The following is a 15880-nucleotide window of genomic DNA, read 5'->3' as shown; positions in this document are numbered from 1 at the left end:
TGCAAACAACCTCAGGCAGCACCCTGATTAGGGCAATACTGCCAGATATCGTTTATGGTTTTTTTATCACACTGTTGGGGAATTTACAGTGAGTACTTTATCAGGAAGTGCGTTTGCATCTACCTGTTTTTAAGCACATTTCCAAATTGTGCATAACAAAACAGACGTTGCAAATTAATTAATCACGAAGTACATGACTCATGTAACTTCAACATCCACACAAGCCTCCCGCCACCTGAAGAGAAGAGGAATTGTGGCAGATAAAAACATCAGATCTGTGCTGAGTGATGACTCGTAACGTTCCTCAAATTAATGAATGAAACAGAAATGCCTGATTTTCCATATCACGTTTTCCACATTGGTTTCGTTCGTTTGAAGTTTGACCGACACTCTTTTAATTACATTATCTTGTTGCTGCTTCACCTACAGTATATGGTGGTTTAATGGCACCTGATTGGAGAATTAGTGTTTCCAACTGTTTATCTCACAGCGTCAAACTCCTAAAATTCACATATTTGCATTAGATGGAGATTCACATAGATTTTCTGGAAACTCATTGTTCTTGCGAAATTAAGATGGAAACACGGCGAAGGAAGCCTGGTGTCAAAATTCCCAAATACACGGTCTGGACACGCGTGAAAAGCGCGTGACTAAAAGCACATCCACGAACACTGAGTCATATCTTCACCAGACTCAGATTCAGGGTTCTCTCTCTCTCTCTCTCTCTCTACCTCTTCCTCTAGCCTCCATTGTAGCCCAGAAGTGGTGGTGTCAGATGCAGCCATGTATGGAAGGTGAGGAGTGCAAGGTTCTCCCGGACCTCACAGGATGGAGCTGCAGCACAGGCAACAAAGTCAAGACCACGAAGGTTGGTGTGCACACAATTTCCCTGTCTCTCTCACTCACAATCCTATCGTCCTTTTAACACATGCACGCTCACACATGGTCAGACCCACCAAAGTGTGACCCATTTCCACATTGGAGTATATCCCTCTCTTGCTTTCTGTCTTACTTTTCGCTTTCCCCCTAGTTTTCACCCAATATCACTCTTTTTTTTTTACCCAATTTATCTCTCTTTACTTTCTCCTCTGGCCCCATCTTGGATCTAACATCAAACATTCTCTGAAGAAAAATAAGGCCAACAAGAACAAGGCAAAACACATACACACACACACACGCACACACAGATACTGAACATGAACATCACAATTCCCTTCACTCTCACTTGCCCTGCTTCCCTGCGTCTGACTGGCATGCCATCTGACTCGATGCAGAAAGATGTCGTCACATTCGATACACCCGAGTTTTAAAATTTCCTCAAATCATTTTCACGCTCCGATTCCTCCATGATGGAGTTTGTGCTGTATACATTCACGTACTGCCCGTTTGTCTGTGAACAGGTGTGGATGTACAACGTACGTTTTGTAGAAACAGTATCAGCCTCCATCTGCACCTGTTGGCTTCTCTTCAGTGGCCTTAACCTGAGCAGGCTCTTAGCTGTCTGTCATAGGAGGAAAATGTGTGCGAGACTCACCTCATGTCGCTGTTACGCTTCTGTTTCTAACCTCCATCCTTCTCTCTGCCTTCTCACCTTCCATTATTCATGGCTGGGTGCAGACCTTTGTTTTCTGCCTAAATAATTGATTGAAGGCGTGGTCAGAGGAGCGAGAACGTATCTCCTTGGGTAAAAGAGAGGAACAAGAAAAGCTTGACACTCTCTCTTTCCACTCTCTCTTCCTTTAAAACACTCAGAGAGAGTCTCACGGACGCCAGGATGATTAAGAATTCCTTTCCGATACTTTTTTCTCAGCTCACCTCTCACCTGGCAAAGTGGATTGCGCCCCCTCAAGTGCTTCTTTACTCCTCAACAGCCTCGACTCTTATATTCACCCTGAAAACAGATTTTTTTTTTTTTTTTCCCTGTGCTGGACCAAACTCATATTTGTGTTGGCCTGCTCATAAGTGTAAGTGAACTTCCCCAGTTCACTCACATCAAAGAAAGATAAAGAGGCAGAGGGAGACAGATATAAAATGAGTGGTCTTGGAGTATCTACCAGGCATAATTGAAGAGAGAGGCACATAAGGGTTGATGAGATACGAAGATGATGTAGTTGCTGAGTATGTGAATGTCGTTCAGAAGTCGCTTCCTATATCTGATCTCATGCATTTGGTTTTATCAGCCCCAAACTGCGCATTTATAATTTCCTCAACAAGATCAAAGCAAACCAGTTTCAAACAGGCATCATTTTATCATTGACTCTGTCGTAGTTTAAAAGAGCACAAATATTTGCTGTCTCTTACAGTCAGGTCTTTGATCAATGATCTGCGTGTGCTTGTGTGTTTGTGTGTCTGTTTCGTGTGTGCATGTGTCTACATTATTTGAGAGTGTTAGCTGATGTGTTTGCCTGATGATGAAAAGAATGATTTTTTTTTTCTCCTCTGGTGTTGTACGCTGAGGTCAAAATGCGCAAGCATCCAGATCAATAGCATCGAACGTTCTCTCATAGTCCCATTAAGACCCGCTCGTAAATTGAAATTGACGATGGAGCGAGAGAGAAAGAGGATGAGAGAGCGAAAGAGACATGGGAAGCAGCAGAAAGGAAGAAAGAGGCAGGTGGAGATGGACGAGAGAGAAAAAATAACGTGGAAAGTGGAAAGGAAAGGCTGAAGGCCCAGGGGATAGGTAGATAAAATAATGAAGAAAACACTTGAAAACAAACGTACCAGAACCGGTCAGCAGAGAAGGAACAGGCAAGCGCACAAAAAAGGATCTCCATTCATCCATCCCTCCATCCCTGGCTGGAAGCAGAGGAAAGGAGGAGAGAAGGAGGGCAGAGGGAGGAGAGAGGGAGGGGAAGGAAGACAGCTTGATCAATGCCAAATAATATCATATGGATGAGCAGACAGACATGGCCGGGCTGCCGAGCCACACTGTCATAGACTGCGAGGCAAATGTGTGTGCATTTGTGTAGATAAACATGCCGTCATATACACACAATAACAAACAAATGACAAGGTGTCAGGGGTGCATGCATGTTTCACTCCCTGTATAGCCGGCCTACATCAAACTAAACAGATGTGGCAATCTGCAAGCACTATAAACCTCTTCAGGCAAGATCCTCTGCAAGCACTCTTCTCTTTGATGGCAACAATACAAACAGTGAATCAAGACTGATCAAACATTTTGTGCAGATGTAATTTGATACAGCTTGTGGGTTATTAAACAATATATATACATATTAAAAAAAAAAAGAAAAAAAATCAAGATCAAACAACTGCGGTAATGCTTTCCATCATTTACTCTAGTGTGACTAAATGAGTCATAAAAAGTATGCAAAATGTACGAGTGAAGGGGACATCTGCCTTGTGGCCATCTGAGCAGCCACTAGTGCAGACAGCTAGAGCTTTTGGAATAAGCAGTAGAAAATGTGGTACTCATGGGCCTCAAAAAGGCCCATACAAATGACACTCGAGCACTTTTTGTGTGCTTTGTAAATTGAGTTCTAACTACCTAAATCCGCTCTGCAACTGGGCACAGAAACTGCCACCTACAGGCATATTTAAACAGGCAAGGGGATGTGCACCTAAAGGGACTTGGACTTTGCACCTTAAAGCATAGCAGGCACAGAGATGCAGCGGTGTGCGTGCATAGTGAACTGGCATGACAACAAACGCCTGCAGACTCTTTGATCAGGCACAGGAGTAGATGCCTGAAGGCAATGGGAATGGGTCCAGGAAGGGTGGCCCGGAGCCATCAAGAGCAGATACAGTAGAATAGTTTGAGCTGCCAGCTTGGAGGAAATGCTCCTCTGAGCTCTCAGTGATGGCTGGCCTTCACACTTTGTTAGCTGGCACCTGGATTGGACAAAAGAGCAAGTCCCTCAATGAGGACATGCAGGAGGGACGGCATGTGTTAGGGCTAAGAGGGGAAGCTACTGGGAAACACAATGAGAGAGAAAGTCATGCAGCCTTGGAGAGTCTGGTCTATTATATTCCCCAGCACTGGCAGTTATACAGCAATTTGTGCCTGTTTGGTCTTTGGCTGGTAGAAAATGTCTCCTAATAGCTCGAAATAAACCAAAAGTGACTGTATGAGCAAAGAAAATGGGAAGATAGATAGACGAGATAAAGAAACCATGTGATTAGAGCAGCCGTCTCGACAAATAAGACGAAATGACATGGCAGTAGGCCAGGCGCTGGGAGTGAGGTAGTGTGGGCTGACTGCCATGATTCAAACTGTGTCTTGTTCAGTCTCTTGCCAGAAGAGGCAGAGACCGTGCTAGCCACGTTGTCAGTGCTCCACCAATAAGAATCCCTTCGCATTATTTCCAAACAGCAGCCAGCACTCCAAGCACTGCATTATTTAAAGCCTTCCATTGACATGTACTACCAGCTCCATACTCTTTTCTGTGACCTTTAGTGTTTCAGGCTATTTTCTAACTTTTGTGTGTGTGTGTGTGTGTGTGGGAGGGGGGGGGGGGGGGGGGGGTTGTTGTTAGTGAGTGTTGACCCGCTTCTTCTCTCCCTGTTACAGGTGACCCGATAGTGCTGCCCTTCTCGAGATGAGCAGCGGGGAATGTTGGTGGAAGTACTTATACAGCACAATGGACCTATCGACTTGTGTGGACGTGCACTCAGAAGGACTTCTATGAGGAACCAGTATTTGTTTCATTTTTCTGAGGACATCCAAGAAATGGTGGCTGAAGAGACAGAACTCTAACACCTCAAACACAACTGAGTGTCCTTGCTCCTTTAAATGCAGAGGACTGCAACGCCCACAATCCTTTACTGCTACTACAAACAACAACAAGTGAACTATGACCTAAACAGCACTCGCTTAGATGACACGAAACAACTCCTATCCAACAATCTATATTCTTCATCTCTCTTCTATGGCTGAGTTGTGTTCCATTTGCATACTGGGAATAAAGGGGATCTGGATTTTAGACAACTGTTCTGTATACACTACAAAAAAAAAAAAAAAAAAAAAAAAAAAAAGGGAGCGGATCCAGAATGCTTGCCTCATGTAGTCTGGATGACACATTTGAATTTACCTGTGCCACATATGACACAATTAATGCTGTCAAAATGTTTCTCAGATCTGAAGCTGAATCTCATCTTTTTTTTCTTTTTTTTTTCTTCAGATTTCACCTCCATCAGAGTATTTTATCTTGAATAGTTTGTGGCTTACCACATGCCATTTTTTAAAATGCAGAGACAGTTTGTTGGTCTGCTTTTTGCTTTTGTTTTTTGACAAATGACAAAATCCTTTCAGGGGTGAGGTTAGACTAATACCAAGTAGATGTTATGGTATATTGAAACATGTAAACGTGTAAAAAAATAAATAAATAACGGTCCATGGAATCAACGGGGCAAAAATACATTGACGCTCTAATGGTTTTAATATCTGTGTTTTTAAACGCCTGTTAACCGCTATTGAGTACATGTGTCAGTATTATAAGAAATGAATAAAACCTTTCAAAAGAAAAGAATCTCTGTAGTTTGTGTTCCAGGTCAGGACCCACAGGATACCACACAATATATACTGTGATCAAAAGCACTGCATTGATTCACGATGGATGCATGGAGTCATTAGCATTGTTTATAGCATCTGTGTGACTTAATTTCCCCAGAAACCCTGAAGTAACAGGGTATTCAAAACCATGAATTTGTAACTACTTGTGTTAATTGTGTTGGCTCCAAGAGATTTCATCAATAACTGGTAATTACGTTGCTGTTAACTTTATACGTTAATTTCATCATGTTTATTTCCTGCTGCACACAAATAGCTGAGAATGTTTTGTCAAAGACAGAAATGCACACGAGTACGGACTACCTCGCCTCCTCGGGGCGTCGTCTGTGATGCGTGACTGACGAATCATTACTCAGCTACTGTTAAGAGAAAACTATTTTCTGATGTCTGTTTAATATGTAACACACTCTCATGCAGCTACACCGCAACGAACATGTGTATTTGGCTGGATTTATGACCACAGAAAGTGCAAGTAGGTGAGGAAGGAAAATTATATTTGTATGCATCGCAGATCAGCTGGACAAACTGGTTGGTAAACATGATCTAGTGCAGGATGCTGCAGCTACATTTTTTATAATTATGTGGAGCTCAATCAACAAGTAAGTTTTTCCACACTGACTAAGTTTGTTATCTCGACACATTGTTCTTACTTAGCTCAAGCCTTAGACTGTCATGTTAACGATAGACAGCCGTGGCATTACAAAGTTAAAGTGTCCTTCTTTCTCTGCTTCACATACTCAATGAAATAAAAATCTTGTTTTAACATTCACAGCGTTATCATGTTGAAAAGATTTGGACCGGTCTCGTATCTTAGGTGTGTTGGTTCTATGTTGTCTTCGGACATGGCAGGGCTGCTCTGCTGTCGTTTCAGTCAGTCAGGTTGGGCTGCTATTAAAAGTTCTTCTGCTCACATACTCAGTTCATGAATATGGTATTCCTCTGTCACCTAAAAAGATTGCGAGCATCGTCATAGCAACCTCAGGGCACCTGTATTTTTTGTTCGCCTGTGGCTTCTGAATGAACAGTTACTTGTTGTTGTGTGTAACAGTGCACCTTTTATTTACTCAACCTGACTAATAACATCAGCATGGCCGATATCATCAGACACTTTGAGCTTGTCAGAGGGGTGTAGATACTGGATCAGGCAACCGAGAAATGTATGAGGTGTTTTGTTGTCAGTGCTTTTCTCTTTTTTTCCCCTCTCTTTCTCTAAAAGACTAAGATCAGAATAACATTTAACCAATAAATTGGAGCCCAACTGATACTGGACCTTTTTTGGGACCGATTCTAATAGAAATATCAGGGAGAAAATTTGCCAATATTCTTTATATATATGTCGTATATACGGTAGTCTATGTATTTTGATCCTTAAAGTACTGATACAGCAATGTAAAATATGCCATTACAAGTAAAAGCCGAACATTAAAAATACTTTTTAAATGAAATTACATACTTATTAAGAGCAAACTGCAGTTAAATTATTAAAGTTAAAGAACTGGAACGACAGCTCTAATGTTAATTCTAACACCTTTTTTTTTAGAAAGTGCACTGAAACAGTGAACTTCACTGGAACTTTAACAAATTCTCAAAAATATATAAATAATAATAATAACAATAAAAAAAATAGAAACCAAGTTTTGATTGACCCCAAACATCTTTTTCTGCATTATGTTCCTGTAAAGAAAAGTTGCCACATCAGCCAACACATATGCTGATATCAATATATCTGTGAGGACCAATATCAGCCAATAAAATCCCCAGCTGATATGTTGGTCAGGCTTTACAATAAGATACAAAATCAAACTAAAGAAAACATGGGCCACAGTTTAAAAAAAAAGTTTATATTTAAGAAACAAATCTTTCCTTTCTGATTCAGTCCCGTATGAACATGATGTTGGGTTTAGAGCAGCCCAGTAACGTTTGTGATTAAAAAACAAATATATTTATTTCACGAGAGCTATTAAACTATAAAACTAAAAAGGGCCAATTCAGGACCTATCTTGGTCTATTGTTATCAGAATATTTGTTTATGTTTCCATTTTAAAAATGTATATTGTTGTTTTTTTCCCCCCACCTTTAAAGACTGATGTCGGTATCGGCCTCCAAAGTCCAGGCTAATTCCCCGAAGCACTAATTTGTACCAACATACAGACTCCTATAAAAGTTTATGTGGCTTTAAGACCAGAAATAAGAAAACCTTGGAAGTTATTCAACTTGGTCACAATACATCAAATAAATATGCTTTTTTGTTGGGGATCAAATTTCCTCACATCCAGTGCACAGAAACATAATGCAAATACTATGACAGCAACACAGCTTTCGGGTCCAGGAGCAATGGATCAGGAACATGACTAGCCTCTTATAGTAAGTACAGAGTGAGACACACTGCGCTGTATTGTATATGTGCTTTCCATCCGGTTATGCGTGGGAAATACGTCCTGCATGTATTTTCCCATTTCTCATTCTCAAATAGTTGAGCAAATTCCACTCAGTCTTAACTCAGGAAAGTCAAGCACCGTCATATCAAATATGACAGTAGGATGAAGTTGAAGTAGGTTTAAATCTAGAACAATTCATACAAAGTAGAGTAAGCTGTGGAAAGATGAAATACAAAGAGAGGTGTGTACTGTACTGCAAGCAAGCAACTGTCAGAGAGATGTTGATGTTGAGTGGGGAGGGTACTGTTGTAAACCTGGTGATAGAGATGTAACAAGAAGGCTCAGTCTTAAGGCCTCTACACATTGGGGGGCGTGACAAATAAACAAAACGAAAATGTAAAATATATTTCGCATCAAAACTATTCATACCGGCAAATTTGAACAGTTATTCAAAAAAAGGTCGGAATAGATTCACATCAGTTTACAACGTCATGCTTGTGACAAAAACAACAGTTTGAAAAACTGCAATGACGTGCAAATTAATTGTATGTAAAAATACTCTCCCTGTGTATAAAGACCTTATGAAAGGCGCAATCAAAATGCTGGGGTTGAATGTAAAAATACTCTCCCTGTGTATAAAGACCTTATGAAAGGCGCAATCAAAATGCTGGGGTTGAGAAAATCTTGTATTTACCTCCATGACACACACACACACACACACACACACACACACACACACACACACACACACACACACACACACACACACACACACACACACAGTAGAAATGAGTAGATCAGAGATTTTTATTACCTGCAATCACCCAACCTTTTATGAGTCAACCTGCACCGTCTAACACACAAAAATATGAGTTCATCAACCACTCGCATTTTAAACCGCCAACTTTAGCCAACAGCAATGGCATCCACATCAAAGAGTCATGGATAATGATTTCTCATTTAGTGCACATTTTAAAAAGGGTATATACTTGTGTAGACAACAAGGTTTTGCGCGAGGCTGCAGCCAAGTTCTTTGGCTGTCTGTTCAAACATTAGCATAACACATTGATTGCAAAGCAGACTAATAGCGTCTGGATCGAGGCAAATAAATAAAACACATTTTTCCAAATGGTGTTTATTATTGTTGAGTACCAGCAGAGCAAGTAAACCTACAATAAAGACATGAACTCTCTCTCTCCCACACACACACAAACACACACACATACACATGGTATAATTATAAATAATGGCCTTGGCTAATGCATCATAAATTACAGCTACTGGGTGCCAAGAGATGTGTGATAGATATAGGTAACTTTATAGTTAGGTAATGCAGATTATTGACAGCCAAAGCATAACAGGTCTTGCACCCTCTGATGCACGAGTGTGTGTGTGTGTGTGTGTGTGTGTGTGTGTGTGTGTGTGTGTGTGTGTGTGTGTGTCTCTGTGTGTGTGTGTGTGTGTGTGTGTGTGTGTGTGTGTGTGTCTGTGTGTGTCTGTGTGTGTGTGTGTGTGTGTCTGTGTGTGTTTGTGTTTGAGAGCGAGGGACAGAGAGACGGGAAGAGAAAGCAATGAACAGGATGACTGAACGCAGTTTGGAGAGCCTATAATGCAAAGCCTATTGCACGCAATGTTTCTGCAAGTTATTTTTCATTTAGTCGGAACACTGCTCTGTCACTTTTTGACTTGATCTGCCTGAACCCGGGATATTTTCTAGTGAGCTTACCTAAACCTCAACCAACCCGCTATGGGTTAGGGGTCAACCTGGGCATCACTAATACACACAATCTGTGTTATGTTGCATTAAAGCTGCCTTTCTCTAAAACTATTTTCTGATTTGGCTAATCTCCCAGTGGATCCTCTCTTGGGCCACAGCCTTCCACTACTCTGTGTGTGTGTGTGTGTGTGTGTGTGTGTGTGTGTGTGTGTGTGTGTGTGTGTGTGTGTGTGTGTGTGTGTGTGTGTATATGTGAGAATCTTTATGAGGGTTTATTCTCTGTAATCTTTTAATGACATGCACTAACGACGCGTTGAGGCTCAGAAAGAACCCAGGCCATGACACACACACGCACACACACACACACACACACACACACACACACACACACACACACACACACACGAGGCGAGAAAGAAGAAGTGAGTCTGGAACAGACTGCTATAATTACATAGAGAAAAATGTGTGAAAAGTGTTTTGACATCAGAATATGACAGCTTCAGTTGATTAATATTCTTGTTAACCGATTATAAGGTGTTTCTCAAGCTACATGTGAATCCAATCATGAGTCAACCATGTGAGGCTTCTTGAAATTCTTCCATAGCACCTCTGATACCACCCCACTCTCACTACATAGTTGCATACAATGTTAGAGACTGGTGCTGAGGTGAAGTATCAGTTGCAGCTCTGACAGTCTCCTCACAGCCGTCTGACAGTTCTGATCGTCAGCGCTGCTGCGCGGCATTAATCTCGTCATCTGTGACTATGCTCTGAGTATCCAGACGATGCCGAGATTAGTCGGTGTGCTCTCTGGTTAGCGCAGGCGATAAAATGGTCGCTGCTAACAACAGATGCCATAGCAGATGCTAAAGCCAGCCGAACGATACGATAAGCTACCCTACGCTGATACATCACTCCAAGGACAATGATTAGGGGAGGGTGACGCATCGAGGGTTGGATGACATGCACAAACATGCTGAACCAAGCCAGTATGTTTTATAACTGTCATAATAACTAATACATTGAGATTGTCTAGACAGTCAGTATCAGTTTTACAGAGGGCCTTCAGCTGAGTAGCTGAAACACTTGTGGAGTATGTTGAAGTGATTCCGAGGGGAATGTCTTCAAAAGTGCTCAAAACAAGGAAAGACAAGAGACAAAACTTGTATTTGCTGGACAAAGATTAACTAGGGTTTTTCCCAATAGGCAGTAGAGATAAGCATCCCCTTTCTGTTGGCATTAGCCAGTGTGGTCTTTATTTCCTAACTGTTCTCATCCTAGGCCATCAAATAGTGCTGGTCTGTCACAGCCCACTGGCGTCTGAGAGATATGCACAAGGTGCCTTTGGTGTAGACACCAGAAAAGATCATGGCTCGGTTTAAATGTTACATGCTTGCAATTATGTTGGGTTTAGACACCAAAACTATACAAGAAATCCATGCTGACTTTTGATTTTTCACAGACTCGCGCCTCAGTCTCCCAGGTTTGTCTGACACCAAAGACCACCTTGTGCATATCTCTCTGACACAAATGGCTTTGACAAAATGGCAGTATCACCCTGGGAATAAGAAAGGTGTTTTTTTTAGGTGAGGCAGCATCTGCTTCATTACACCCAGTGAAACCCCCGGTGGCTATGCTCTTCAGAGAACAGGAAAATATGCCAGCAGAACACAGGATCTGTTTTATCGGTCTCTTTCTGACACCTCCAAGAACTGTTTATAACCTGCATTAAGCATTATGATTAAAGATTATTTTTTTATTTTTTTTAAGTTTTGCTTTTAATTTTCCCCTTTTAACCAAAAAATGTTGCAGCATATTAACATGAAATACTTCGACTACCGCATGAAAGTGAAGTAAGTGACTGAAAACTTGATTTCATCAAATAAAAGAAATGTTGACAAAGCTTTCTTTTGTGGACACAATTTGCAGTTGGAAAATGGTAATAAGTCACAATATATTGGACTATGTGTTATCACAATACTCAGCATATCGCAAAATGCTTAAAATCGTAATAATATTGTAACTTAAGTATTGTGATATTGTATTTTGGGCTCTGCACTGATTCCCATCCCTACCACCTACCTGTTCCCACAGATGCCGACCCGACCCCTAAAAAGCCCCCCCCCCCCCCCCCCCTTTAGCCCGTGGCTCCTCGTGATGCAAGAAGTGAACTGGAATTTCTTCTTAGTCCTCTGACATATATTCCCTGGACTAATCCCATGTACTCGTTATATTGGATTTACACAACCAATATTGGACATCCAGCGGGTCCGATTGTTGAACTTGTGTGTATTAACTTTCTCATGGCAGATATTTCGACTTGTCAAACACCAGTGAACCTCCTGCAATAACATTACCGGGGGCTGTATTTCACTGGTGTGCGGGCCAGCGGCTGAGACCTTTGTATTGTGCGTAGCTAACAAGCAAATAAAAAAAAGATATATCATTAGGCTTTAGTTTAGTTGTCCTGGTGTGACAAGTTCTCCGTGAGAAAGGTTACTTAGTTGTGTATTTTTTCTTTTTTTTTTTTTCTAATTAGAATGCTACCACATGTAGCACCCGGTGGACGGCACCAGTTCTCGTTAAATTGCCTTTTTTTCCATGTGTGTTTACAAAGAATTTTTCTTTGTCTGCTTTGAGACTGTTTGTGCTTGTGAAGGGGGGGGGGAATCAACTTTACTTGGTAAACTATGTCAAATTGTGTTTTTACGTGAATATTTATCACATAATTATTATCGTTATATCAATCATAATTACTAATAATCAGCATCATTTGGAGACAATTAAAAGGACAGGCGTGTCATTTACTAAATGAAAATATGTCGATAACGTGACATGGTTGATGAGTGTGAATATGCAGTGATTCATTTCAAGTATAATGCATCATGTGCCAACAGGGTTGCTATGCATGAGTATACAACGTGGTGCCAGCTGACACATGAGAAAATGAACAGCTCCCTCTCTCTTCGTCGTTCCCTCGTGAAACATAGATCCGTCTTTCTCCCAACAGTCAGACTTGCCCCCCTTGCTTTTCCGTTATCTCCCCTACAACTGAACAAAATTGAGCATGTAAGTGTTGACACTGCCATCGAACCATTGATTGTTTTACCGAGTAGCAGCCATCACAGCCGACCCCGGCTCCACGTTGTTGGCAACAGAGAAATGGTACAAAGAGCAGTGGTGAGGTATACATGCGCAGATGCTTCCGATTATGACCCCTTGGAAATCCAGTCTTTGCATGAGTAGAGTTACCGTAGTTAATATATCACTTGCGTGTCGGAGAGTGCAGTGAAGGTCCTCTTCAAGACTCGAAAACAGCGAATGGCAACATGGCACAGATTTGCACTTGTGCAAAGCATGAGCATTTTAAGGGCCTGATTTACTAAGATCTCAAATAGAGGGTACTAAATTTCATGTTCATTCTGAAATTGTGAACATCTATTGCTCTGTTTAAATGAGGGGTTTGCATGTGTTGTGGTGACTCCAGCCATGAAAAACAAAGAACAACCGCAAAGGAGCAAAAGGAAATTTGATCCCATTGAAATTAAGAAATATAAATAGAACAAGATCAAAACTCGATATGGGAGATCATCAGCAAGAAAGACAATGGGAAAAACAAAAAAGGTCAATAGATGAAATTAAGAGAAGACGGCAGGATATTAGGCGGAAAAAAAAAAAAGAATTCTTAATAATAAAACGTCGGCAAATAAAACAGGAGGGGCCGTGATGAGACACCTCTAACAAACACCGATCAGAAGGTCCAGCTCTCTGTGATGAGCAGGTGACTTTTCATTCAGTGCCTCGCGGGTGCCCGGGAACCTTATGTTGCTACCTGCGAATTCTGCAGGACACAGCATTCAGGACCTGAGAGAGCTCACCTGAAACACGGGACTGGGTTGGATATTCCCGCAGCGATATGCTGGAATGACCCAGAGGCAGGAAAATGCTGAGTCGTAAGAAGTTTTATAATTGCCGGTTTTGCTTGGCTTCTCCTTGTTGTTGGCTGTAAATCATCATTCAGTTCATTCAATAACTGAAAAATGTCGTCGCTGGACAGACAATATGTCCGAATAGTTTATGCCTCTGACATCTCAGAAATGGTTACATGGGTGGAAAAACACATTTTCTGCGTATTCTTTGGTTTCCCCTGCGTCTTCTTCACACTCGCCAATATCACTGCAGGTGCTAAATTTATGTATTTGCATTTCCCCTCTCAGTATTTTGCACGCTCAAGTAGAAATGCCCAATATTGCATACGCATTCAGGCAAACACGTCAAATGGACAACGAGTGTTAAATTGCTCATTTGAAAAAAAAAAACGCAATCATCACTGCACGTCATTAGTAGATCAGTTTGGACTTTATTTTGCGGGTGAGGAGGGGTGAAGTATCTCTTCAGATTCAGAGTTGAGATGATGGCCTTCTATGTGAAGTGTTATATTGTTTAAATAGGATTGTAAATTGTAAAAAGTGTTTTCCTGTAAATATTTTGATGCACGTCGTATCTTTGGGAGTTTTAATTTTTGAGTTATGTGGATCAGTCTACCCCGTGGGATGGTCGGGCTTGAGAGGGTACCTAGTAGGAGTCTATAAAAGGCTGCCAGTAAAGTGAAGGAGGGGCCGCTGCTCGGGACCTCGTGCCATCTGTGATCCACAGTGAGGTTGTTTTTTTTTTTGTTTTTTTTTGTGTTTTCTTTTTTTCCATGTCATATATGTTATATTGTGGGTGAATAAACACAGCGTTGGACTACAACTCATCTCTGCCTCAAGCCTCCTGCTTCAATCCAGCCGCTATCGGTGATCCTTACGGAGAGACACGGTTATGCCAACTGCAGTTTAGTACACCGATTTTAAATGTTGGTAACCACAACTAAAACAGACAGTGAATGAATTTCAATGCTTTATTTTCAGGTGAAAAAAAAACACTGAGCAGTCAAGATGTCATTTTGATCTTGTCAAATGAAAAAAAGAAAATGGTGACAATTTGTGCCAGAGAGACACCTTCATAGTTACAGCGGACGAAGACAGTTGAAAGGCAATGCTATGAAATAATGCATTAACGTTTTCAAAGAGCACGAGATTTGTCCTGTTATTTGTGTAAGAAGTCTCTGTGCCATGCTTGTCAAAGACAGGAATGTTAATGGCTGCAAGGGTGGGCCACAAACTTGGGAAATTCCGTGATTTTTGAAGAACGATCCAATACTTCACAGTGAATATCAAATGGTATTTTTGCTAGAGATGCCATTACCACAACTAATTTAAATGACTTATATTCTGAAAAGTAAAATTCAATTCCTGAAACATTTGAAATGCTCACTATAATTCAATGCCACATCCTGTTTGTGTGCCATGCAGGAATGCAGTCTGATTCTGCGGATCCTGACACTCCGATAAAGACAGCAGAGGATGGAAAGGAAAGGGAGAGGGAAGTAAAAAAGACAGAAATAATGAAGTGCGAGTCCTATGATGCTAGTGCGAAGTGATGGCCTAAAAATAATATGGCTTCTGTTGTGAGACTTGGAGAACAGAGCAGATCTGAGCAGGTTACAGATGAACTCAATAGATCAGCATGACATTCAACTGAGTATGTGTGTGTCTCTTTGTGTGTGCAAGGTGGATAGCATGCGAGAAAGAAAAAGTGAGTGTGTGTGTGTGTGGGACTGATAAGCGGCACAAGCCCACGGGTTTCTTTACATGGCCGTCTCAACCTGTCATTCTCCTCAAACCCACTCCCTGGTATCCGCACTCTCTCTCACACACACACACACACACACACACACACACACACACACACAAAGGCAGATAACCCCAACCTGTGTTGAATGTGTCATTCATACCATGGAAGCATGAAAGGAGGTGTATGCTCCCCTTTCTATTCCCTAGGAGACGCTCCCGAATGGGCAATAAATATGAGTCACAGTGATTAAGGGTGGACTGATGACTCACGCGGATAAGGTGACCTCTCATCTACACATGCTGCGTGAAATGTGTGAGTGTGCCTGCTTATCTGTATGTGTGGTTCGGTGGTATTCATTTCCGTGACATCTTGACTAACTAGCACTCTCTTACCACACTCTGTCCACCGAGACAAAAACAAGGCAGACCCACGCAGTGTGTTTATTGTGGTCGGGCTCAAGAGACAAATCTGAGTGACAAGAATCTGTCACCTGTAACAAATCCCGGAACCCTACCGACACCTGTAGAGAAAACCTCTCACTGGATATGGAATTGGTTGTCTTGGTGTTTGTTGCTT

General features: G+C 41.5%; 1 protein-coding gene across 1 annotated transcript in view; it reads left to right on the top strand.

Moving 5' to 3' along the window:
- LOC138193316 (chemokine-like protein TAFA-2) overlaps positions 1-6267 on the top strand; it is a 77006-nt gene extending 70739 nt beyond the window's left edge. The window contains exons 4-5 of the mRNA XM_069141290.1: positions 744-868; positions 4535-6267. Of these exons, the coding sequence (XP_068997391.1) occupies positions 744-868; positions 4535-4546 (137 nt within the window). The 3' untranslated portion in view covers positions 4547-6267. The remainder of the gene's footprint in view (positions 1-743; positions 869-4534) is intronic.
- The last annotated feature ends 9613 nt before the right edge of the window (positions 6268-15880 follow it).

This window comes from Embiotoca jacksoni, unplaced genomic scaffold (genome assembly GCF_022577435.1).
Source record: "Embiotoca jacksoni isolate LCO1_2020_lvr unplaced genomic scaffold, fEmbJac1.0.p SCAF_9, whole genome shotgun sequence".
NCBI classification, from domain to species: domain Eukaryota; kingdom Metazoa; phylum Chordata; class Actinopteri; family Embiotocidae; genus Embiotoca; species Embiotoca jacksoni.
The sequence above is the reverse complement of the archived record's forward strand: the minus strand, read 5'-3'. Positions and strand labels throughout refer to the sequence as shown.